The 24,432-nt window shown below is 41.8% G+C and overlaps 1 protein-coding gene across 12 annotated transcripts in view; it reads right to left on the bottom strand.

The window, feature by feature from the left end:
* Positions 1-24,432, bottom strand: part of TANC2 (tetratricopeptide repeat, ankyrin repeat and coiled-coil containing 2) — a gene marked incomplete at its 3' end in the record, with an annotated part of 287,236 nt that overhangs the window by 17,968 nt on the left and 244,836 nt on the right. For all 12 annotated transcript variants that reach the window (XM_084748481.1, XM_084748489.1, XM_084748486.1 and 9 more), the window contains 7 exons: positions 23,101-23,209; positions 17,228-17,350; positions 16,186-16,422; positions 9,850-10,035; positions 8,699-8,792; positions 1,270-1,403; positions 175-298 (listed from right to left, as the gene is read on the bottom strand). In XM_084748481.1, the coding sequence (XP_084604607.1) occupies positions 175-298; positions 1,270-1,403; positions 8,699-8,792; positions 9,850-10,035; positions 16,186-16,422; positions 17,228-17,350; positions 23,101-23,209 (1,007 nt within the window). The remainder of the gene's footprint in view (positions 1-174; positions 299-1,269; positions 1,404-8,698; positions 8,793-9,849; positions 10,036-16,185; positions 16,423-17,227; positions 17,351-23,100; positions 23,210-24,432) is intronic.

The following is a 24,432-nucleotide window of genomic DNA, read 5'->3' as shown; positions in this document are numbered from 1 at the left end:
GCTGGCCTTGAGCTCACAGAGATCTGTGATCCACCTGCCTCTGCCTCCCTGGATGCTGGGATTATAGGTGTGCGCCACCACACCCGGCTGTAATTGTCTTAACGTGTCTTGAAAATCAGGAAGTCAGTGGGTTATTACGGGCTTTATTGCCAGCCTTGGCCTCTCAGGACTTACCTTGTGCAAGTAGGAAGTCCACAGTTCCTAGATGGCCTTCAGAAGCAGCCATCATTAGGGGAGTACGACCCTGCTTGTCTGCCATGTTGACATCAGCTCCATGGGTGAGTAAAAGATCAACAATCTGCGAGTACAGAAAACAGAGGCTGGTCATTCTCAGAGGAGCTGCTGAGGCGACACATGCATGTGGACTCCTGTAGTGTGGACTGCTGCCTGCTGCAGAGGCACATCTGCTCTACAAGCAGCTTTCTATTCTAACAGCCTCCTTGTGAGTTTCTGTAGAGTTGTAATGACATGGGACTTAACTCTCTTAACTCCCATAGGGATAGACAATTGAGGACTTATCCCTGACTGCGACATTAAGTTAGAAAAAAGTCAAGTTGTGGTCTGAACGGTCCCACAATGGAAGCTCCAGCCCAATACCTACCCATGTCTGTTCCATTTTAATAATGTCTGGAGGCCTCAGGCCTGCAGCAGCAGTAAACATTTACCACTGGTTGTCTACAAGGAAGCGCTTCAGGGTCTTTTGTTAAGCAATTTGTCTTCTAAGAGTCTTCTACTTAAGTACTTCCAAAGATCGTTATCAGTAGCCTTTCTTTTCCATCCTAGTGTGTAAGTTGATGGTTTCTCTAGAACCAGGATTTGCACATAGTGTGTTTTCTTGCAGTCCGTCTGAAGCATCTGTGAGTAACTGTTTGAAAGGGTCTGCTAAGATGTGAACCTCCCAGTCGACTGGCAGGTACTGCTGCAGAGAAGGTTACTCCATGACCAGGACAAATCAATCCAGCTCACAACAATGGTTTTGAGTGTTAATTTCTCCCCCATCCCCCTTTTTGTTGAGACAGGGTCTCACTATATTACCCTGGCTATCCTGGAACTCTCTCTGTAGACCAGGTTGAACTCCACAGGGATCTGCCTGCCTCTGCCTCCTGAATGCTGCCACCATATTGGGTGAGTGTTAATGTCTTACACAAAGGCCTATGCCCTCAAGCCTTATGTCTGCTGAGAAACCAGCCGTGGCTTCTTTTCTTTGCATCAGATGTTTCCACCTGGAACTCATTCTTACCCGAGCGCTGGGAGGAGGACTGTGCTTACCTGCCAGTGGCCCTGGCGGACAGTGCTGAAAAGAGGCACTGCTCCTCTGCGGTTTGGCTGGGCCACTGCTGCCCCTTGTTCCAAGAGCAGTCGGCATACATCCAGTTTGCCCCTTCCGGCTGCAGCTGTCAGGGCTAAGCGCAGATAACAAAGACTGAGGATGGCTGGTTCTCCTCTAGTTTTCAATGTTAAATATGAATTAATGTGTTTCTAAATGCTTTGCTTTATGCAAACACAGTAAATTACTGTGATTAATGTAATCACAACTTTACCTCCAAGAATAATAATATTGGCTGCCTTTTCCAAAAAGAATATTTTTGAAGAAAAATAATGAAGACATTTAAAAGGGCTCATAACATCTGGGGCCATTCTTAATAATGAAGAACTCATTGAAGGATCATTTTGGTCACATTCACCTGGTTTCATTTTTCCTATACTCAGATTGTCTACTCTGCTCTAGGTATCTTTTTTAAGGCTCTCAACCTAGTTACAAACCTATGTATGAATGAAATCTATATGGAAACGACAGTATAGAGAAAAATTAGCTGGCAAAGACTTGGTCATTTCTACTCTTATGCTGTCAAATTTAAAGAACCAAAGGCAGGAGTTGTGGTTTAAGGCCTTGCACAATTAAAAAAAAAATCTCCTTAATTAAGATAATACAGTTTTAAAAACAGATTTACAAGAATGAGGGTCGGAATTGTTCAAGGTAAAATGGTCTTAAAGATGAGAAAGCAGGTGTGAAAAAGACAACTTTCTTCCTCTGTTTAGGGGAAGAAGTCTGGTAAAGGTCTCATGTAGCCCAGAGTCACTTTGTAACCAATGATGCAACCTTGAATGCCTAGTCAGGATTAAATGCAACACCACACCAAGCTTTCTTCTTCTAAGCATAAAACAATGGAATTACAGACTTAAAAACAGTTATAAAGTAAATATAAAAGATACAGGAGGAGGAAATTAATTTTTTCTTTCTTTACTATTGTCTATTCTTTACGATCTCTGGTGTAGTGGATATTCACAGTGTGTGTGCATATATACATATATATATTTATTTATTTATTTTAATTAATTAATTTTATTTTATTTTTTTGAGACAGGGTTTCTCTGTGTAGCCTTAGCTGTCCTGGACTCACTTTGTAGACCAGGCTGGCCTCGAACTCACACAATCCACCTGCCTCTGCCTCCCGAGTGCTGGGATTAAAGGCGTGCACCACCACCGCCCGGCTTCTGAGTGTATATTTCATTTTCTGTACCAATTGTTTAGTAGGAAGAATTGTATCAAATAAATATTTATTTAACCATAACATTTAAATTGCATAGGTTTATTTATTATTTGGAGGTAAAGACTCCCTATGGATCCCAGGCCGGGCTTGACTTCAGTGTTCCTTTTTAGCTCCCCAATGCTGGGACTGCAGGTGTATGCTACCATACCTAGCTGAAATTCGTTGCTTTATTTTAAGATTTGTTTATTTATGTACACAAACACTCTATTTACATGTACAACCGTCTGACAGAAGAGAGCATCACACAGAAGAGGGCATCAGATCCCAGTACAGATGGTTGTGAGGTACCATGTGGTTGCCGGGAATTGAACTCAGGACCTCTGGAAGAGCAGACAATGCTCTTAACCACTAAGCCATCTCTCCAGCCCTGGAATTTTTAAAAATTAAAAATAAATAAATTCTATTTCTGTGTATACAGTCTTTGTGTATGTGTTGACGTGTGCTCATGTAGGTTGTCAGAGGTTGAGACCAAGTGTCTTCTTCTTCTTCTTCTTTTTTTTTTTTTTTTGGTTTTTCGAGACAGGGGTTTGTGTAGACTAGGCTGTCCTGGACTCACTTTGTAGACCAGCCTGGCCTTGAACTCACAGCGATCCACCTGCCTCTGCCTCCTGAGTGCCTTATTTACTCTTATGTTGTGGTTTGAAGAAAATGACTCCTATAGACTTATATACTGAATGCTTAGTCACCAGGGAATAGAGCTCTTTGATATTAGAATGATTAGGAGATGTGACCTTGTTGGAGGAAGTGTGTCACTGGGGGCAGGCTCTGACAAACCCAATCTCTCTCTGCTTGTGGACCAGGGCACAGCTCTCAGCCAGTGTTCCAGCCCCATACTTGCTATCATGCTCCCACTTGGACTGACCCTCTGAAATTGTAAACAAGCCCCCGATTAAAATGCTTTACTCTGTGAGTTGCTGTGGTCATGGTGTCTCTTCATAGTGCCTGAGGCACTCTCCACTTGAGTTTTTTGAGCAGGGTCTCTTGCTGGACCTAGAGCTTGCTGATTCAGCTAGACTGGCTGTCAGCAAGCTCCTGAATTTCACCTGGCTCTGCTCCCCCAGTGCTCGATTTACAGCTGTGCAGCACTGTGTTCAATTTGTTTTGTTTTTTTGAGACAGGGTTTCTCTGTGTAGCTTTGGCTGTGCTGGCCTCGAACTCACAGAGCTTCACCTGCCTCTGCCTCCTGAGTGCTGGGATCACAGGCGTGCGCCACCACACCTGGCCGTGAAAGTGACTTTTAAGCCTCAAGTGAACATACACAGGGTTAATGGTTTTTAAGTCTAGTTCTAGTTCTACTTCTCAAGTTTTATTTGTCTGTCTCCTTCCCTCCCTCCCTCCCTCCTTCCCTTTCCTTCCCTCCCTCCCTCCTTCCCTTTCCTTCCCTCCCTCCCTCCTTCCCTTTCCTTCCCTTTCCTTCCCTCCCTCCCTCCCTCCTTCCCTTTCCTTCCCTCCCTCCCTCCTTCCCTTTCCTTCCCTCCCTCCTTCCCTTTCCTTCCCTCCCTCCTTCCTTCCCTCCCTCCCTTCCTCCTTCTTTCCGTCTCTCTACATATCCTTGGCTGTCTTGAAACTCACTCTGTAGACCAGGTTGGCTTCAAATCCACAGAGAGCTGCCTGTCTCTTCTCCTGAGTGATGGGATTACAGGCATGCAGGCATGCACCACCATGCCCGGCTCAATCCCTCCTCCCCCAGATAGGGTTTCTCTGTGTAGCCTTGGCTGTGTAGCCAGACCAGGCTGGCTTTGAACTTACAGTGATCCACCTGCCTCTACCTCCCAAGTGCTTCAAATTCCTATTTTTAACAGTTTAAAAGTTGTTAATCTTACACAGGCATTTGAACATAGGAGTAGCTAAGAACTTAAGACACGCTTTGTGCCTCAAACAAACCACTTGGAAAATTTCTAACTCCCATATTTTGATTCTGTTTAAAGTACTAGGTTATAGGGTTGTGGCAAACTTCCAAGTGTTACAGGCCAAGAACATTTTTTCCTTAAAGCAAAACAAAACTGATAGTCCTCTGGAGAAAATAGACTAGTATTTTAGAAACAAGCTTTTCACTAATCATGCCAGTTCACAGAACACATTATACATACAGTGCTCGCCTGGAAAGTGGCACTGCATACCCTAACAATTATATTACTCTGGTTGGCCTATTTCTATTGAATAACACATTTTTACGGGAAGGAATGTTGCATTTGGCCCTTTTCTTTGTTGTATAACCTCTGTTGTTATGACGTCATTTGGCAGCAGCCCTCAGATAGCTAGACACGGTTATTAACACAGCTGGCCAATTTCATCACAAAACAAGGCAGCTATGCAGACTGGAGCCTGGACTTTTCAAAACCATGAACAAGGAGTTACTCTGGCTGTATTTATGAGTCATATCAAAAACTGCTAGCTGGGTGTAGTGCTGCACGCCTGTAATCCCAGCACTCAGGCAGGTGGATCACCGTGAGTTCCAGGCCAGCCAGGACAGAGAAACCCTGTCTCGAAAAACCGCCCCCACAAGAAAAACTCCAAACAAAGAACCGAACCAAACCAAACCAAACTGCTAAGAGTTTTTGAAACAAAGATTAAGGCAAAGTCATGTTCATAAACTATAACAGCCAAAGAAAAAGAATCTCTTCCAAGAGACCAGAAACAGAATTTGTTTCCCTAGCTTGAGCTTGTCAGCATCTGACAAAATTAGTGTGTGTGTATGTGTATGTTTGAGAAGGCAGATAGGATGTAGCTCAGAGATGGGGAAATACTGTGGACGGAATGTGGACACTAAGTAATACAGAAAAGCAAGTGATTCCTCTACCTGTTTTCACCTTGAAGGACTATGACATATAAGACCAATGGAGGAAGGTGGTTGGGGAGACAAACTGATTACTGCATCTAAAACATTAATTAAACATTAAAGGATCTACTTGTTACATGCTGTCTATTCCCAACAAACTCATAGCTGACCAAGGAAAACAGGGAGAGAGGGCAAACTGGATCATACGGATGTAAGATAAGAAGGGATAAGAAGGAATGCTAGACAAAGGTGTGTATAAAGGCACTGAGGTGGGAAGCAATGCATGCTTGTCGTTTTATTTTATTTATTTATTTTTGGTTTTTTGAGACAGGGTTTCTCTGTAGCCTTGGCTGTCCTGAACTCACTTTGTAGACCAGGCTGGCCTCGAACTCACTGCGATCTGCCTGCCTCTGCCTCCCGAGTGCTGGGGTTAAAGGCGTGCGCCACCACGCCCGGAGCTTGTCATTTTATAACTGGCCAGGGCTACACAGAGAAATCCTGTCTCTGGTGGGGTTTTTGTTTGTTTTGTTTTTTGGTTTCTCTTGTAGTCCTGGCTGTCCTGGACATGCTTTGTAGACCAGGCTGGCCTGGAACTCACAGAGATCCACCTGCCTCTGCTTCCCAAGTTCTGGCATTAAAGGCGTGCACCACCACCTCCTGGCTGAGAAATCCTGTCTCAAAAAAAAAAAAAAACCAAAAAACTGTATATCTATATATCTCAGTACTACTTTATTATATTCTAAGATGTATTCACTGATTCTAGGTTCAATGCTCCCCATCTAAATGTCTCTGAACTGGGATGTGGCTTATGATTGATAGTTGTGAGAGTAAAAATTTGTGTTAGTGCAACTGACAGTAACTTTGTTTTTTCTTGTTCGCTGTGCTTTGGATTTGATACAGTTAAGTGACAGACAACTGTAAAAGTGACCATTCATTTTATTTTTCCTAAAGTTTTGCCACTTAGGTCAGGGTTGCAGATATGAGACTTCCACCAGCTCAAAAATAAGTATATATCATATACATTTACCACTGAAGCAAACGTCACAGAGCAGTGGATCACTATAAATTTTAAACTATGTGTCATAAATCAGAAAGCAATGTGCAGACTTAGTGAATATCACGATAGGTGCAGAAGCTCACGTCCATGCTACATCAACATCAGTGCTGAGTTGTAGGGTGCTTTTCACATAGTAAAGACAATATAGTCTTTTCCAAAAATCTCTCTGAAATCAAATAGTTTTGTTTTGATAAAGAGCCTTGTTAAATTTTTGTGGCTTGCCTGAAATTTGCTATGCAGACCAGATGCAACAATCTTGCTGAACCTGCCTCTCCAGGCTTGGGGTTATAGGTATATGCAACCATGCCTTACCAAGTAATTCTTTTTATAGATCCAGAAATTATATTTTGTTCCAATGTATATTTAACACTGTTTTTAATTCAAAATTATTGTATGTAAATATCAAGTTAAATATAACACAATTCTCACTGTAAGAAACTGACATAAAATTTATTTTCCGAGATGGTATACATATATTAAAATTAATAAAAGTTTATATGCTTTTAAGTGTGACATTTAAAAAAATTCTAAGTCTATAAAAATTTATTTTCTTTTTTACATATTTATTTGTGTGTGTGTGTGTGCACATGCATGCATACACACAGTGAGCGTATAGAGATCAAAAGGTAACTTAGGGAGCTGGTCCTCTCTTTCTATCACGAGGTCTCAGGGATTAAGTTCAGGTCAACATGGTTGTCAAGCGCTTTACTTTCTGAGAAAACAATTGCACCAGCCAGGCCAAGGCTGATGTCTTGGGTGTCTTCCTAATACCTCTGAGACAGGGACTCTCCACTGAGCCTGAGCTGGGCAGTAGGAGAGCCCCTGGGTCTGCCTGTCTCCACTCTCCCAGTGCTGTGGCTACAGATGGATGCTCCATGCTTACTTTTATGTGAGCACTGGGGACCCAAACTCGAGTTCTCATACTTCTGCCACAGTCACTTTACCCAATAAGCCACATTACCAAGCACAGTTTATACCATTTTTGAATCTTTCAAAGGATTTCTTTGAAGTACAGCACTAGAATAAGATATTGTACATTATCATTACTGACCTCCTAATTTCTTTCCCTATGACCATGGGAACATGGCATTTTTGGCTTCACTCCTATGCCCTGGGTTAGAAGGGTCTATCAGGAGGCATGGCAACACTGTGTTGGGGAAGGCTTTGCTGACAGGAAAGATAAACCAACATGTCCCCTTCTGCAGTTCTAGGTCCCTCCCCTCTGACTCCTCTCAGGATGGGGTTCCAGAGACCACAGCTGTTTCCAGCTGCACATTTCCTTTAATCTTTCCTGCAGCTGTTGAGCTGCAGCTGCCTGGCATCTATCTGTTCTCCTTGGCTTTTGCAGAGTGAGAAATTGTTGAGAAGAAAATTTCTGAGCTTGGATCATTACACATGTAAAGGAGTCATGAAACCTATGCACAATGCTAGCAGGGGAGGAAAGAAAACAGTTCAACAAGTTGTTAAAATGTTAGGTAAGTACAAAATTCTTATCTAATTTTTAACAACTTTCTCACCTTTACCAAAATACACACCCTTCTTGTTCAGTGAAGCATGTTCCTTGCCTTTGCCATCTCAGCATCTCTCTCTCCTGGCGACCATGACACATACTTGTGGTTATGCTACTGATTTCCCTGCCCCAGTCTCATGAACTGAACACATCAAAGGTTACAACTGTTTCTCCAGATGCTCCAATTTAGACTTGGAGGAAAGACAATATTCATTTCCTGCCTCAGTCATAAGAAAGAGGCTACTGTTGGTGAACCAAGGACCAAATGATATAGCAAATGCTTTGCTATAGACCCAGAAGAATTGTATCAGATTAGAGTGGTGCCTTCAGTTTGCGTCTAGCCAGCAACTTTCGTCACATGTAAAGCTTTATAGTGCTACATAACCACAATAACATCTGGAAAATGAGAGATGCGGATGAAAGAAAGATCTTCCCAGTTAACAACTGTAGGTGGAACATTATTCTGGGAAGAAGGGAAAGGAAGTAGTGCAAGGGTCACACAAACAGAAGGACGGCCACAAACGCTTTCTCTTTGTTTACAATACTGTAAGGGAAAGCTTGCCTTTTAAAAATGTTTGGAAACAAGAGTGCTGATATTTTTTAAAAGTGGTTAACAGTGGAGAATCCAAAGAGAAAGTAAGCTGAAAGAAAAATATTGCCTTACTTTTCACTGGTTCCAACACAAAAGTCTTAAGACAGTGCCAAAGAATGCCAGGCTCAAAATAAGGGTATGAGAGACCCAGAAAGTCTACAAGCCCAGCACACCCCTGAGAGAAGACAGCAATGCCTAAGAGAAGTACCTGTCTCTCCCCAGAGACTGTCAAAACTGTTGATTTGTGCTCGCTCCACTTCCTCTTCATCTTTTTCTGGAAGATCAAGTAGGTAGGAGACAATCTGAAAAAAGAAGTAATGTCAGCTCACATTGCAGGGGGAGGCTGTGCTGCTGGCACTGGTCTGGGAGCTTCAGAAGACAATCTTCTAACCACCACCACATTTCTTACATACAAAAGAAATCAGTACTGATTGCCTCACCAGAGAAACCTCAGACCATCTTGACAGAAAGCTATCCTATCAGATACAGTTTACATGTTTTTCTTTAACATAATCCATATTCATGTGATTAAAAAAGTAACATTCTTTTTTAAGCTAATGACACATTTTCTTGTCCTCCCAATAAGGACATATGAAAGAAATATTGTTCTGTTTTTCCCTCTCAGAAATACGAGGACTGTCTGGAAGGGAGAATGGCAGACTGCAAACCATAAATAAGGTGACAGTTGTTTCCAGGAATCTGATTGTACCGGGGCTTAAGAGACTTTCCACAGACAATACAAACTTCAATTTGCTTCATAGCCCCTTGGTAACACCTCACGTCAGGTGAAAGGACTGCTGCTTCACTGGAGTGTCCCTTACAGTGGGATGGGCTGGTGAGCAATGACTCATGAGAGCTGATATTATAATTTCAGAACTTTTACAAGCTGTTATCTCACCCCCCACTTCCCCAGGACTGGGTTTCTCTGTGTAGCCTTGGCTCTTCTGGACTCACTCTGTAGACCAGGCTGGCCTTGAACTCAAGAGACCCACCTGCCCCTGCCTCCCAAGTGCTGGGAATAAAAGGTGTGCACCACCACCTGGTTTACAAGGGGATTGTTACACAAAGCCAGTCATTTATTAAACTTGAATAATAAATTCTATGAAATAAAAACCCAAACCTGGGCTAGAGACACCACTCACTGATAAGAGCACTTGCCTAGAATGTGTGAGATCCTGGTTTGAGGCCAATACCATAAAACACATGCAAGAAAAGCCTCTCAACTCTTAAAATTTCTGAATTCCTTAACTATGCCCTGTCATTATCATCTTAGATATTGAGGCTATTTATATTTCTTATATCTACATGGTTGACACATTATCACATGTGCTACTGTGCATCCTATCATTTTTTTCTTACCTCAGTGTAACCCATGCTGGCTGCAGCAATGAGGGCCTGCTGGATGGCATGGCTCTTCTTAAACACTCCTTGCTGCTGGCCAGCCATGGTCCAGTCACACTGAATCAGAAACTTGACAACCTCTAGATGGCCTCGCAGAGCAGCATGAACCAAAGCACACTGCCCGTTCTTATCCAGGTGATCTACCTGCGGGAGGGAAGAGAGGAGAGAGGCGTGTGAGCGAACACTGATTGCTGGGCGTTAAGCTGGCCACACTGGCCTACCGCATGTGTCTACATCATCCTTTCCCACTCTCTGAACTTGGGTACTTTCTGGTCAGGTAGATTATAACTGACCTCCAGCTCCCCTGGACATCCCTCTGCGTAGAACTTTCCCCAGAAAATGAAGTAAGGCTTTTTTTTTTCCCTTTTGAAAATAGTAATTTTTTAAAAAAGTTTATAATCTGATGACATTTATTGCAAGATTAAAAAAAAAATCCAGTAAATCAGAGGCAGAAGACATCAACTAAAGGACTGTTCATCCAGGCTTTGCTTTTATGTTAAAAGAGCAGTAACACGAAACCCTCAGGTGAAGCACAGCTAGCTCTACTTTGCTCTCAAACAGTTCTGTTCGGACCAGGACTTGAGAAACCTATGGTTCCGTTGGCATGGAAATTGTCCATGGTGTCCCACAGAAAAACCATCTGTGTCATGAGTCATTCATCGGACCACCAAGATTTGGCAGAAACTGTATCCTCTCCAGCAGAAGGGAGGAATGTAGAAAATCTGGCCTAAATGCCTGAGGCACTTGGAGCTTTTTTCTAGACTAAGCTCCAAGAGCAGTTTTATAATTTCAGTGTTGGGCCTAGGTTGGAAGAAGGGCTGATTAAGACTGGTCTTCTAGAAGGTCCTCAGACCGAAGTTTCTAGCCAAAATGTGGTTATCTGTCTAGGATACCTAAACAACCTGGGCCTAAGTTTTGTTTCTGATTTTCCTGCTGACCTTGCTTCCACTCAGTGACTCACATGACAAATATTACCCGAATGATAATATGTGCAAGCACCAGATAGGAAAAAAGGGGGAAAGTACTAAATTTTGCTCTCAAGATTTTAAAATAAGGTAGGAGGTGATGTGACCAAACCTGTCTAAAAAAGTATATAATAAATAAGCACAATTTATTACTATTTTTTGTGTGTTGCATGCACATTTGTATAGGTTTATACACTTGTGCACACACATGTGGATGTTGGATGCCTGCCACTGGGATATCCCTGCCTCACTGTGTCATCGCCTCCAGTTTTTACATGGGTGCCAAGATTTCATCTCAGATTCTCATGCTTATGGAACAAGCACTTTACTGATCAAGCCATCTCCCTAGTCCACTAAAATGAATCCTGAGTACAGTCAGGAACGGATACAGCAGGAGGTTCCAACAGAACTGGTTGAGATAGAAACTGATGACCTGATTCTAGGTTTTTGTGGTAGAGACCAAAAAATGAAGTTTATAAAGTTGAAGGCATGGACACTTTTTTAATGCCAGACTAAGTATTCCAGGTCAAAAGTAGCAGGTAGTATATTCAGGCTCAGACCTGTATCTGTAAAAACTAAAGGGATGAATGAAATTCTTACTCCTGGATAGATAGCTAGTTCCAGGGTAGGGTAGCAATGGTAAAAGGTAAGGCTGGAACATTTTGTAGTGCAAAAGGAAAGGTGTACTAAAAAATACTAGGAACCAATTTGAACTAATGGCCAATTAGGGAACAATTTGATTAACAAAATGATAATAATGGTAATGGATTGTGGATCATAGAATATAACAGCCATGAGTCCATAGTGATAAAAATAAATAATGAATAAATATTGTATAAAAATATACACTATGTATCCAAATCTGCCTTTGAACTTATGATCCTCTTGCTTCAATTTTCTGAATGCTGGGACTTACAAGCATACACCATCATGGCTAGTGTGAGACAGCTCTTCTTTACAGTGGAATTTCTCTCATAAATGCAGGAAGAATGAAAATAGAACCACCTTTTGAACAGGCATCATAGCCACAAGCTCTCACAGTAAAAATCAAGAGTATATCCTAACACAAATAAATAGAAGTGTGATGAGGAACAATAAAAGGTCTGAAATCATCTCCTTGAAAGATATTTTTCTTAGTTACAAAGGGAAAAAGTACTTTCAAGGTTTCAACTTGGAAGACACTACCTGTAACCAAGTGACAGCAGCTATCACCTATAGTATGATATGTGGACATCATATCATATTATCATTAAAGCACAGCATGTCAGTTAGGATCCAGTACCTCCTCTGTGGAATTCTTACACAAAATGAACTAAAATATAATGAGAAAACATCTAAATTGAAACCTTGTGCAAGACAACTAATGAGAATTCTTCAAAAATTTCAAATCATAAACAACAAAGAAAAACTGAGAAGTCTCCAGGACTAGAGGGGACTGAATGTAGTGTATTAAACTAAACTCAGATTACCTACTGTAATGGGAAAAAGGCATCAGTGGGTCAGATGGAGAAATTTCAGCAAGGTTTTCAAGTTGACTAATCATACTATATCTATATTAATTTCTTAGTTTTGGTACTCAAATTATAGTCACTTAAACTGTTAGCATCAGTGAAAGCTGGATGCAGGATACATGAGAATTCTGGATGATTTTTGCAAGTCTAAATTTCTTTCAGAATAAAAGATTTCCAGCAATTAAGGGGCTGTGTACGGTGGCACATGCCTTTAATGCAAGCCACCACTTGGCAGGCAGATCTCTGTGAGCTTGAAGCCAGCCTGGTCTACAGAGTGTATTCTAGGACAGCCAGGACTTTGCAGAGAGACCCATTCTCAAACAAAACAACAACAAAAGAAAAATTAAAGGGATGTTGTCTAGTAGGTAAAATTATAATCTGAAAAGGGTGGGCTGTCACAGAAGAAGAGGACAAGAACAATACAGCAGCAACAGTAGGGGGGGGGAGGGGGAGGAATGGTTGCCCAGGCATTTTCAGAAGAAAATTGAACAGTTGGTAATATAACAATTTGGTAAAGGCAAAGGAAACACAGGTATCAAAGGTCTTTAGCAGTAGCAGATTTTAAAAGCGGGAAGATAAAGGAATCATACAGTAACGCCGATGAGTTATTTTGGAAGGTTGACATAAGCTGCCAGTGAGGCATCGGGCATAATTGTTGAGAAGGCTGTCAAGAATGTGAATAAGGGCTCAAAGTTTCTTTTTCAGGAAGTAGTAGCCTAGAATCAAGAACCACTCAGATGTGAGTAAAAAACCAGAGTAAAGTTGTCTTTTATTCCAAGCCTGTGACTTTAATGTTAAGGGTATGAGGACAAAGACCAGAAGACAGGATCTCAGTGAAGTTGTATTAGAAGGAAGAGAATAATGAGAGAAGAGCCGCCAGAGGGGTGGGGGAACTCAGACAACTCCAGAAGCCCAGCATTAACAACACTGCGGAGAAGCTTAGGGTGGGAGGGGAGAGCTGCCTTCTGGTGACTGGCAGCAGTTAGCAACTGTGGAGAACCTCAGCTGAGTGGTGGGAAATTAGAGTCTCTCTCCTTTCCTTTTTGGGACTCTTTATTAGGTATCCCACGAGATTTGGACTGCTTTATCTCTTTATTTCACAATCTACTAATTGTTTTAGTATATGAAAAAAGTGAGACTGAGGGAGGAAAGATACTATGTCTAGGTCCTCACAGGAAGTAAGTGTGGCCTCAGCTGTGGATTTAAGCCAATTATGTTTGATTCTTAAGCTTATTATTTTTAAAAAAGATTTATTTATTTATTATATATACAGTGTTCTTTCTGTCTGCATGTATACCTGCAGGCCAGAATAGGGCATCAGATCACATTATAGATGGTTGCGAGCCACCATGTGGTTGCTAGGAACTGGACTCAGGACCTCTGGAAGAGCAGGTGGCACTCTTAACCACTGAGCCATCTCTCCAGCCTGCTTATGATTTTAATAGCCCAACTTGTTTATACTCATGGAAGCTGATTATGAATAGTTAGGAAGCAGTGAGAGGTCAGGGGTAAGGAAAGGAAGAGATGAGATGTAGCTGCTGGTTAGCATGTGAGGAGTTTATTTTATAAGGTATGGGAGACATTTGTAGGTTTATAGATATTTAGAAAAAGGTAATGTTAATTAAGAAAAGGAATTAAATAACAACTGGGAAAAAAAAGAGTAACATACCAGGACAACAGTACATGTAGAGGCGAGGCTGAAAGGAAACCAAGTACTTTCTGGCTAGGTAGGAGCACAGGCCAGTATAGGAAAGAACACTGTTCTGTGACAGATGCTCCCTAAGACAGACACTTTTTTCTTTCCTCCTCCTCATTTTCTTTCTTTTTTTAATTGAGGACTTCCTATACACCCCAGACTAACTCTGTCTGGACTTGTGACTTTCCTGCTCTAGCCTCCTAAGGCCTACAGTTACAGATGTGTACCACCACACCTTGCTTTTTTTGTTTTTGTTTTCAAGACAGAGTTACTGTGTTTAGCCCTGGCTGTTCTGGAATTTGCTTTGTAGACAAAGCTGGCCTTCAACTCACCAATCCATCTGCCTCTGCCTCCTGAGTGATGTTTTTTAAAGATATGTGCCACCACACGGAGCTCCACACCTTGTTTTTAACTTAATCTTACTAATATCAAATACACACAAAAAAGTGATAGGAAGAGAGAATAAACATTGTAGCCACCTGCTCTGGGAAAACAATGAAAATCAAGTAAACAATGACATGGTGGTACAAGAGCAGAGAAGGACCTAGCCAGGATGTAAATTTACACCAAGAGTAACACCAGGGACAGCTATTCTCTTTCTAGAAGCATCTACTCAAACAAAGGAGACATTGATATAGGTGGGCAATCTGTGTCACAGTAACATCTAAGGCTCTGTGACTCCATTGAGAACCCCAATTAGTCTCAGGAATTTTGCTTGCTTCCCTAGTGATAGCACTGGGCATCTCAAAATAAGGGTGCATGCTGGGCAATGGTGGCGCACACCTTTAATCCCAGCACTCGGGAGGCAGAGGAAGGTGGACTGCTGTGAGTTCAAAACCAGCCTGGTCTACAAAGTGAGTCCAGGACAGCCAAGGCTACACAGAGAAACCCTCTCTTGAAAAACCAAATCAAACCAAACCAAACCAAACCAAACCAAAATCAAAATAAGGGTGCACATATTACTTTAGCTTCACTGTGAAACCACCAACATTCTTAGTTTTCATGACAGAATCAAAATACCACAAGGCTACAGTTTTCCTTGGGGGCCCACATTTGTGAAGCCGGTGATTTTTCTTTTACCAGTATTTTGAAATTGAATTCTTCTATATCAGTGGCTTGGAAAATACCATAAAGCAAACATTTTGGGGGCTGGGGTGATAGATGGCTTACTGGAAAGAGTCCTTGCTCTGTAAGCATGAGAGCCTGAGCATGATCCCCAGCACCTACACGAAAGCAGGACATGCTATGCACCTGTAATACCAGTGGCAGTGGGGAGAGACAGAGGATCCTGGGAACGCACTAGCCAGCCAGCCTAGCTGAAAAGCGAGGATTCTGTCTCAATGAGAGATTCTTTCTTATGGCAGTAAAATTGAGACTGGTAAGAAAAAAAACCAGTGTCCTGTTCTAGTCTCTGTATGCACGCACCTACACACTCACACTCACATATTCTCTCAGGCCACATAAAAAATAGTAACATGCTTGGAAATGTGAACCCTTTGGGTGCCCTCAGTCAGTCTGAACGCGTTGCATCTTTTCTTTAAATCTCGAGGGTCTTTCTCATATCCACACCTAAGGCTTCTTTTTAAATATGGAAGCCTTGCCGGGTGATGGAGGCGCACGCCTTTAATCCCAGCACTCGGGAGGCAGAGGCAAGTGGATTGCTGTGAGTTCGAGGCCAGCCTGGTCTACAATGTGAGTCCAGGACAGCCAAGGCTACACAGAGAAACCCTGTCTCGAAAAACCAAAACCAACCAACCAAACAAACAACAACATGGAAGCCTTAGAGTGTGACCTCCCACTGCTGTCTCTTTGTCCCTTGATTGTCTTCTGGACTGTTGTCAGAAAGAGGCTTCTTCTGTGCTTAGTAGACAACTCTTGAGCTATCAGGTAGGGATTTTTGTGGTTGCTGATAAATGATATTTTACACATGCCTCTTAAAGATTTTAAAGGCAGTTTCCTGATGTAATATGCATTGGTAAGGCCGTGAGTCCCCCTTTGATCTGCTCTCCCTCAGGGTTGGGTATACCTAGATTTCTGAAGTGATAGATGAGTTAAAACAGTCTCCATCAGGAGGAAAGGAAAAGAGAAAAGAAGAAAGCAGAGCGGAGTGGGCAGCTGTTACCTTGGCTCGTTTCTTGCACAGCAACATCACGATGCTCAGGAACCCTGCAGCTGCAGCGTACCCCAGCGGAGTTAGGCCACTCTCGGAAGAGGCATCCACATTGGCCCCAAACTCCAAAAGCAAGGCTACCATTTCTGTGTAACCAAGGTGAGACTGGACACATAGGATGGGAGCATTATTCAGGACCTCTGTCCGGTAGTTAATATTGGCACCTCCCAGAATCAGCAGTCTGCTGACCTAGAGACAAATAACAGTCAGTCATACCCTGTCAGTCATTTTTAAATCACTAGATACTCTACAGCAGTATCTAGTCGCATTTTAAGGAAGTATTTTTAAAAATTCTTTATTTATTCCCATTTACATACTTTGCTTTAAAAAATAATGTAAAACATCTCTTTTATATATATTTCTCATTAGCTAGAGTGGAAGCTCACATACTGAGTGCTGAATGCTGGCTCACCTAAGAGAATTCTTTTTTTTTTTGAAGACAAGGTTTCTCTGTGAGGCCTTGGCTGTCCTGGACTGACTTTGACCAGGCTGGCCTTGAACTCACAGAGATCTGCCTGCCTCTGCCTCCCGAGTGCTGGGAGCACAGGTGCACACCACTGCTCCCAGTTCCCCAAACAGAGGCTACCTGAGAGCAATTTACCCTTCAGAACCTTTAACAGATCCTGACCCCAGGAATCAGCCAGCTACCCAACAGCCTCAGTCCTCAGTTAGAATAAAATATAGCAAATTAAATTAGCTGGGCGGTGGTGGTGCACACCTTTAATCCCAGCACTTGGGAGGCAGAGGCAGGCAGATCTCTGTGAGTAGGAGGCCAGTCTGGTCGACAGAGCGAGTTCCAGGCCAGCCAAGGCTACACAGAGAAACTCTGTCTTGAAAAACAAAAAACAAAAAAAACCCCAAAACATTAAAATCAATAAAAGGTCCTTCATTAGAAAACAGTCCAAGGCATCTCAGAGATCAACTAAATGGCTACTTGATGTCCTTCTATTTTCCCGTCAATTATTTAGGCTGTTTGCAGTTTCTTTGTGTTTACCTTTATATTTGGAGTGTAGAGATTTCGTAAAGAGGCCAATGCCATGGAAAGGCCCTCTGTGCTATAGGAGATCCAGAGTCCTTGAAGAATAGAGGATGATACACCAACCTTTTTACTCAAACCCTGAAAATAATAAAAATAAAAACAATTAAATAATTAATTTTTTCCTGGCAGAGACAAGGTCTCTCTCTCTCTCTCTAGCTGTGGCTGTCCTGAACTTGTTATATAGACCAGGCTTACCTCAAATTTACAGAGATCCATCTTGCCTTTGACCCTCAAGTGCTAGGATTAAAGGTGTGTACCACCACTCTCTGTGAAATAATTAAATTATTAACCCAGCTGAGAAGTATCATGAGTAGTGAGTGAGTGGCCCCTAGGTTTCTGGGACTAATGAATGAGCGTAGTGTCTCACTTTAACCATGTTCATACATACACAGCTACCCTGATTGGGACAAAGACTAGTTTTACAGAAACACAGTTACTTAAATTGTAAATCACTTAACGACTTTTTTTTCCTTCTCTACATCTGAATATAATTTACTTTCTCATTTTCCTCACTAGCTTTCTTGACTAAGAAACTTAAATTAAGTAATAATATTGTGGCAGAGATAATTTGATCCTTGATCTTCATTTCATTTTCTCCCTGGACATTTGGGGAAACTATAGTTACCCGCCTCTTTTGCAGCTAGATAGCTCACCTGACTCAAATCTGGCTAATAAAACACAAGCCTTAGTAAAATGCCTTGTTCACACTGGGCTCTCAACTTCGCTGTGTTTCTGCAGCCTTTCTACTATTCCTCTTAACAGTAGATGCAGAGGATGCAATGGGAAATTCTGAAGCGTAAGGTGATTTCAGAACTGCTATACAGAAGAAACTACCCAGTGACCTGCAACAGACTACACAGTGGGAAGTGAATAATACTGTCTTTAAATTGCCTGGTAGTTAGAAGAGGGAAAGGGCAGTGCCTTCCCTGTAGTGTGAGGCTGTAAACTAGATTCCGTGTCACCCTCCCAGAGGCACTGTGTTTCTGAGGTCCCACTGCTCTACACTCTGCCAGGATTTGACCCAGCTCTTATGGTTGGTTGATCCTCTTGTCCATCTCCTGTAATCCGGACAGGACGAAACAAGAGGATGGGTAGACCTGATCAGCATCTTTGTTCCTCATTCTGTCCAGCGTCCCCCGAAGCATCTTGCTCTTCTGCCAAAATATGGGTCAAGTGAATTAACACAGAAAATCCCAAGGGCAGGAAAAGAGTAACAATAAAAGCTGGGAACCTGCAAACCTTTACTTCTAGCACTCAGGAGGCAGAGGAGGACAGATATGAGGTTCAAGGCTAGCCTGGACTACAGAGTGAGTTCCAGAATAGTCGGGGCTATACGGAGAAACTTTGTCTCAAAAAAACAAAAAACAAAACAAACCGCCCAAAAACTGGGAGCTAAATGATATGGGGAAGAATGTTTGTTTGTTGTTGTTGTTTTTAATGTATGCTTCTTCTGTTTGCTCCTTGAAGTGTAAACTGTTCTATTCATTTGATATACTATAGAAGGAACATTTACAAAGGAGTATTTGTTGTTTAAAGGTATAAATTCATCTTAAAAAAATATCAAATCACAGTGGTCATGCCTTTCCACAGAAGGCTGAGGCTCTTGTTTTCCACAGAGGAAATTCTTGTAAGGAAAAGGTGCCAAGATAAATAGTGAATGCCGAGGAAGCTGCATCTGTGAACATTGTCAAAAGGCTTTTCTAGTACAGGGATATTTTTTTCTTTCTGTAGGGATATTGTGATGGCATAAAAATGAAATATATATTTAAAAAAGTTTATGAGCATACTGTATGAGAAGAGTGGGTGGAGCAATAGCTAAAGTACTGCCTATGGCTAAAATAAACATTCAAGTTTCAATTTTTATTTCTAGTGATATGGTGGCTACATGTTTGTGATGCCAGTACTCAGGAGGACTAGACAGGAAGATTTAAGGCTAGCTTGGGTGACACAGTAAAACTATGCCTCAACAGAAAATCTTCAACAAAACCAAAAATCCGGTTATTTATTTTTAGGATTGCTCTTTCTTTTTTCAAACTTATTTTTTATTTTTAATACTTCCTGGCCAGTTTCCTTTCCCTCTACTCCTCTCAGTGCTCCCCACTACCCCCTGCATCTCTCCTTTTCCCCAGTTCCATTCATCCTCCATTTCTTTTCTTTTCTTTTGTTTTTTTGAGACAGGGTTTCTCTGTGTAGCCTTGGCTGTCCTGGACTCACTTTGTAGACCAGGCGGTCCTCAGACTCAAAAAGATCTGCCTGCCTCTGCCTCCTGAGTGCTGGGATTAAAGGCGTGTGCCACCATGCCAGGCTCGTCCTCCATTTATTAAAAAAAAAAAAAAAAAAAAAAAAAAAAAAAAAGGGCAGGCTTCCCAGGGATCTCCGCTGAACATGACATAACAAGATACAAACAAAACAAAACAAAACAAAAAACAAAAAAACATACAAAACAACAACAACAACAAAAAAAACAAAAACAAAACCTCAGCACAGACCCTCATACAAAGAATATCAAGGCTGGGCAAGAACCCAGTAGGAGGAAAAGGGTCCTCCAAGAGCAGGCAAGACTCAGAGACACCCCCAACTCCACTGTTAGAGGAGTCTCACAAAAACACCAGGTTAACAAACATAACATACAATTTTTTCAAATTAAAAAATTAAAATTGTTTTGTTAATTTTATACATGAACACTGAATTTACGTAATTTCCAACCTCTCTCCCCATTCCAAGTCCTCCTGTGTGCACACTCACGCACGCGCCTGCTTCGCGCACATTCATGCTCTACTGAGACCATTTAGTGTTGCTTCAGTGTAGGTGTGTTTGGTGGCGCACGCCTTTAATCCCAGCACTCAGGAGGCAGGGGCAGGCGGATCGCGGTGAGTTCTAGGCCAGCTTGGTCTACAAAGCAAGTCTAGGACAGCCAAGGCTACACAGAGAAACCTTGTCTCAAAAAAACCAAACCAAAACAAAAATGTAGGTGTGTTTAGAACTGACCACTTGTACTGGATAACCTATTAGGAGGTTCATCCCTGAAGATTGATTCATTATGTATATATAGGTGGGGTGTTGAGAAATTTTTCTTGTTTGTATTGGCATGCTGACTGGTGCTGTAGGTCTTGTTTAGGTGACCACACTGCTGAGGTTTCATAGGTGCAGAGTCCCTATCATGTCTGGAAGACACTATTTAGCAGCAGGCATCCTGGTACTCTGGCTCTTATAATCTTTCCATCCTCCTTTCTTCAATATCTTTGCTGTTGTTGTTTTTATTTTCTGAGACATGGTTTCTCTGTGTAGCCTTGGCTGTCCTAGAACTCACTCTGTCGACCAGGCTGGCCTCAAACTCAGAGATCTGCCTGCCTCGAGCTTCTCTGAGTGTTGATATTAAAGACTACCACCACCCATATCTACAATGTCTTATAAGTGTATCTTTTTAAAAGAGGGTCTCATTCGTGCTTTCCATGCTGGCTAAAACTCTCTGTGTAGCAGGGATAACTTAACTTCTGATCTTCCTGTCTTTATCACCCAAGTGCCAGGATTATAGGCACACAACCTCCATTCTTGGCTTATTATGTGGCACTGAACCACAAGCACTCTACTCATATCCCTAACCTGGATTGAAAAAACAATGCCTACAAGGACATGACCTTGTCAAAGTGGCCGCCTGCGTCTAAATAGTCTCAACATGAAACATACAGCTGGACAGAATGAGGAGCAAGGATGCTGATCAGGTCTACCCATCCTCCTGTTCCGTCCTGTCCGGATTAAGAGGGTCAACCCTAAGAGGTGGGTCAAATGCTGGCAAAGTGTAGAGCAGTGGGACCTCAGAAGCACAGTGCCTCTGGGAGGGTGACACGGAATCTAGTTTACAGCCTCACACTACAGGGAAGGCACTGCGCCTTTCATCTTCTTTCACTATTTAAAAATGGCTACTTAATTTCCACATCATCCATATTGTTTATGGCCTTGTAGAGCTCTGTTCTGACTCTTTCTACTAGAGTAGTCACCTAGCTGCCAAGAATTGGTTACGCTGAAAGGAGGAAGGGCAGACAACAGCTTCTAATCACTACTATTTTGGAACTTCTCTCACTGTGTGCTAATAGCAGGGATGTCAACTGCTAATTTCTTATTTGTCTAATTAGTTAATATACAAACACATATAAAAATCCTGAAGCAAGCCTATCCTAAGTTGTTATGATTTGCTTATGTTGACATATGAAATCAAGTATTTGTAGATTTCTTTTTGAAGGATTCCCAGATGCTATTCAGTCAGGCCTAGAGTTAGGTTATAGGTTCATCTTCACTCTAGAAAACCAGGAAGCATAGCTCCAACTCCCCATTTGGGCCTCCCTCTCTTGATTTGGAGTATGTATGTGTTTCCCCAGTCTGGGAGAACTAAAGCCTCTCAACAGCCTCTGCACTGAAAAGGATCCTGTCAGCGGCAGCAGCAGGAACACCAGAGTCTAGTGCTCACTCTTTAGCATGTCATCACTCTATGCTGCACACTGGAGTGTTTACAGCTTGAATCACACACAGAGCCACTCTTATCTCAGACCACTATGCTTTCTGCATCAATGTAGGCTTCTATGTTCTGAAATCACACTTGGACAAACGACTACATATTCTTTCTGTTAGTGTGGCGTTTATTTTATGGTGTACAAAGGCAAGCACCAACTTCACCTTTGTATCTTCTCCTGTGCAGATGGTTATGTTAAGAGATTGATACTTATTTCCTATCTAACTGAAAGACAGTTATTCAGCGTTTATGGGTGTTGTAGACATTTTACTGCCCTCTTGATACTGGAACCTTGTCTTCTTATATTCGTTGTATTCTTCTCATAGCAAGTAAGGGCACTGAGCGAGGTCGTTTTTGAATCACTGATTTTTTTTTTAAGACAAGACAGTTATGACTCAAATAAGGGACTTGTCACAGTGGGTTTCACTTCTGTCCATCTGATAAACAAGCTTCTCTGGCTGTGTACTTATATACTGGGAAGAACTTGTGAGGCTCTTGGAGAAATGTTAGTCTTTACGTATCTTGAGGTGAGTCTGACCTAGAGAACTGTTTAAGATACTTGGATTTTTCAATTCCAAGTCAGGGAAGAACTCTGAGGGACAACATAGGTTAGAACTATCAGAATTTTCTTCTTGTGATGTACAGCCTTGGTATGTGACTCCAGCTGACTTTAACTCTTGGCAGTACTCAGCCTTAGCCTCCCTTGCTACCATTTATGCCTGAGACTTTTATTTCTTCAGTGTTTTCTGGATGCTAGGCAAGTGTTTTATATTTGAGCTATACTATGAGCCTACAGCCTGAATAGTAATAAATAGTAATAGTGAGCTGTGAACTAAAAGTGAGGATCATTTCCTCCTAAGCTTTCATGTGAGCTATAAATTACTGAGGCTATATTATATATAGTTTCTAATATATATGTATATATTACTAGCATTTATACATATAACACAATATATACACACATATTTAGTTACCATAAAAACCTGTGATTAACTTTTATAACACAGCTAGTCATATGTAGAGCACATAAGTATGTGCATGTTCTCCTTATATAAATGATACTGTACATGTATTCCCTGGAAAGTCTGAGTAAATGGCCTATTAACCTTGTCAACCTCTCAATGGAGGATTTAACTTCTCTGTCAAAACAGCGTTAGCTCTCTTTCTAAAGGCTGAGGGATGACCAGACATATAATTTAGGAGATGGGGCAGACTAATTTCAGAAAGTAGGGACTACATGGGAATAATAGCTCGCTCCTACATGTAGTATTTAGGAAGGTCTGTTAGAGATGGAAAGAAAAAGTCTCACTTCTCCCATTACCTTAAAGATGTGTGCTTTGAGGATGTGATGTCCCAGTTCAATAGTTTGCTGTCGGTTTAGTTTTCCCTCTTGGCGGGAAAACCAGAAGGCAAGTAATGTGTGGCCACTCCTGCAAAAAGAGAGAGTCATTTAGGAAACTTAATGCCATGGTTTTGCCTTGACTATGCAGATCCAGTCATATTGCCGATAAGATGAGGCACCACTAAGTCAGAATCTTGGGAAAGAGATTTGTTACTAGTTAAATAAAATGTTTGGACATCACAAAAGCCATTTCCAGTTATTTTTATTTTCTGTCGTCGTCAGCAGCTCTTCATCAGTACTAACAGGTCAGTGCTCCTTACTCTGCACTCTTCCTCTATATGAGTCTGCACAGCAGCCACCATCAATAGCCTATGTATCTTTTCTTTATCTAGACTTTTCTTCTCAGCCTTAGGCCTTAGCTTTAGAGACATCTGTTTACTGGGTTTCTCTATTTGGAGTGTCCCCTGATACCTAAACTTAACATGTTCTGAAATGGCCTGATGACCTTGTTATAGAAGTTTCCTCTGGCCGCCTCTGCCAAGCCTCTACTTATTTTCTAGCCTAGTGCAGTGGAATACTTCCTTTTCGATGCCACCAGCAGATACATATAATCTCTGCATATTTATCACACTGCCCCATGCTGTCTCCTCTAGTATACTGAGTTTCCTGATGGCACCCACTCCCCTATTATCTCTCTGATGACAGACTCCAACTGAATCTGTTCATGAAAGAGAAAGGCTTCCTCTCAACGTCTTGGATATTGTCATATCTGCTCATGAAGGCCAGAACAGCCTCCTTGGCCCAAATCATGTGGATTAGCTGGCCTGAGGACAATGCCAAAAGCAGAGCTAGGCTAAAAAGTACTAGAAAAACTGAGCTTGAGTTCTGACTGTGACCATCTAAACTGTTCTAATTTTTGGGTATTTTAATCCATTTATTGGAATCTTCTATCCTAGCTCAAACTATCCTAATGAAAATCTTTAACACACACACACACACACACACACACACACACACACACACACACACATCAACTATTTGTGATGCTGAATAGCAAACCTAGGGCTAAACACTTTGCCACTGAGCTATATTCCTAGTTCAACGATTTCTTTCTTTCTTTTTCATTGACATAAGGTCTCATGTAGCCTAGGCCTCAAAACCCATTCTTGATTTTTAAATGAATGTATATATGTATGCATGCATGTGCGCATGTATGTGAAAGCCAGAGAGCAACATGTAGGAGTCACTTCTTCCCTTCTACCATGTAGGTCTTGGTGATCAAACTCAGGCCATCCATCCAGTTTGGTAACA

This window comes from Acomys minous, assembly GCF_964271855.1.
Source record: "Acomys minous genome assembly, chromosome: 12".
In the NCBI taxonomy this organism is placed as follows: Eukaryota; Metazoa; Chordata; class Mammalia; order Rodentia; family Muridae; genus Acomys; species Acomys minous.
The sequence above is the reverse complement of the archived record's forward strand: the minus strand, read 5'-3'. Positions and strand labels throughout refer to the sequence as shown.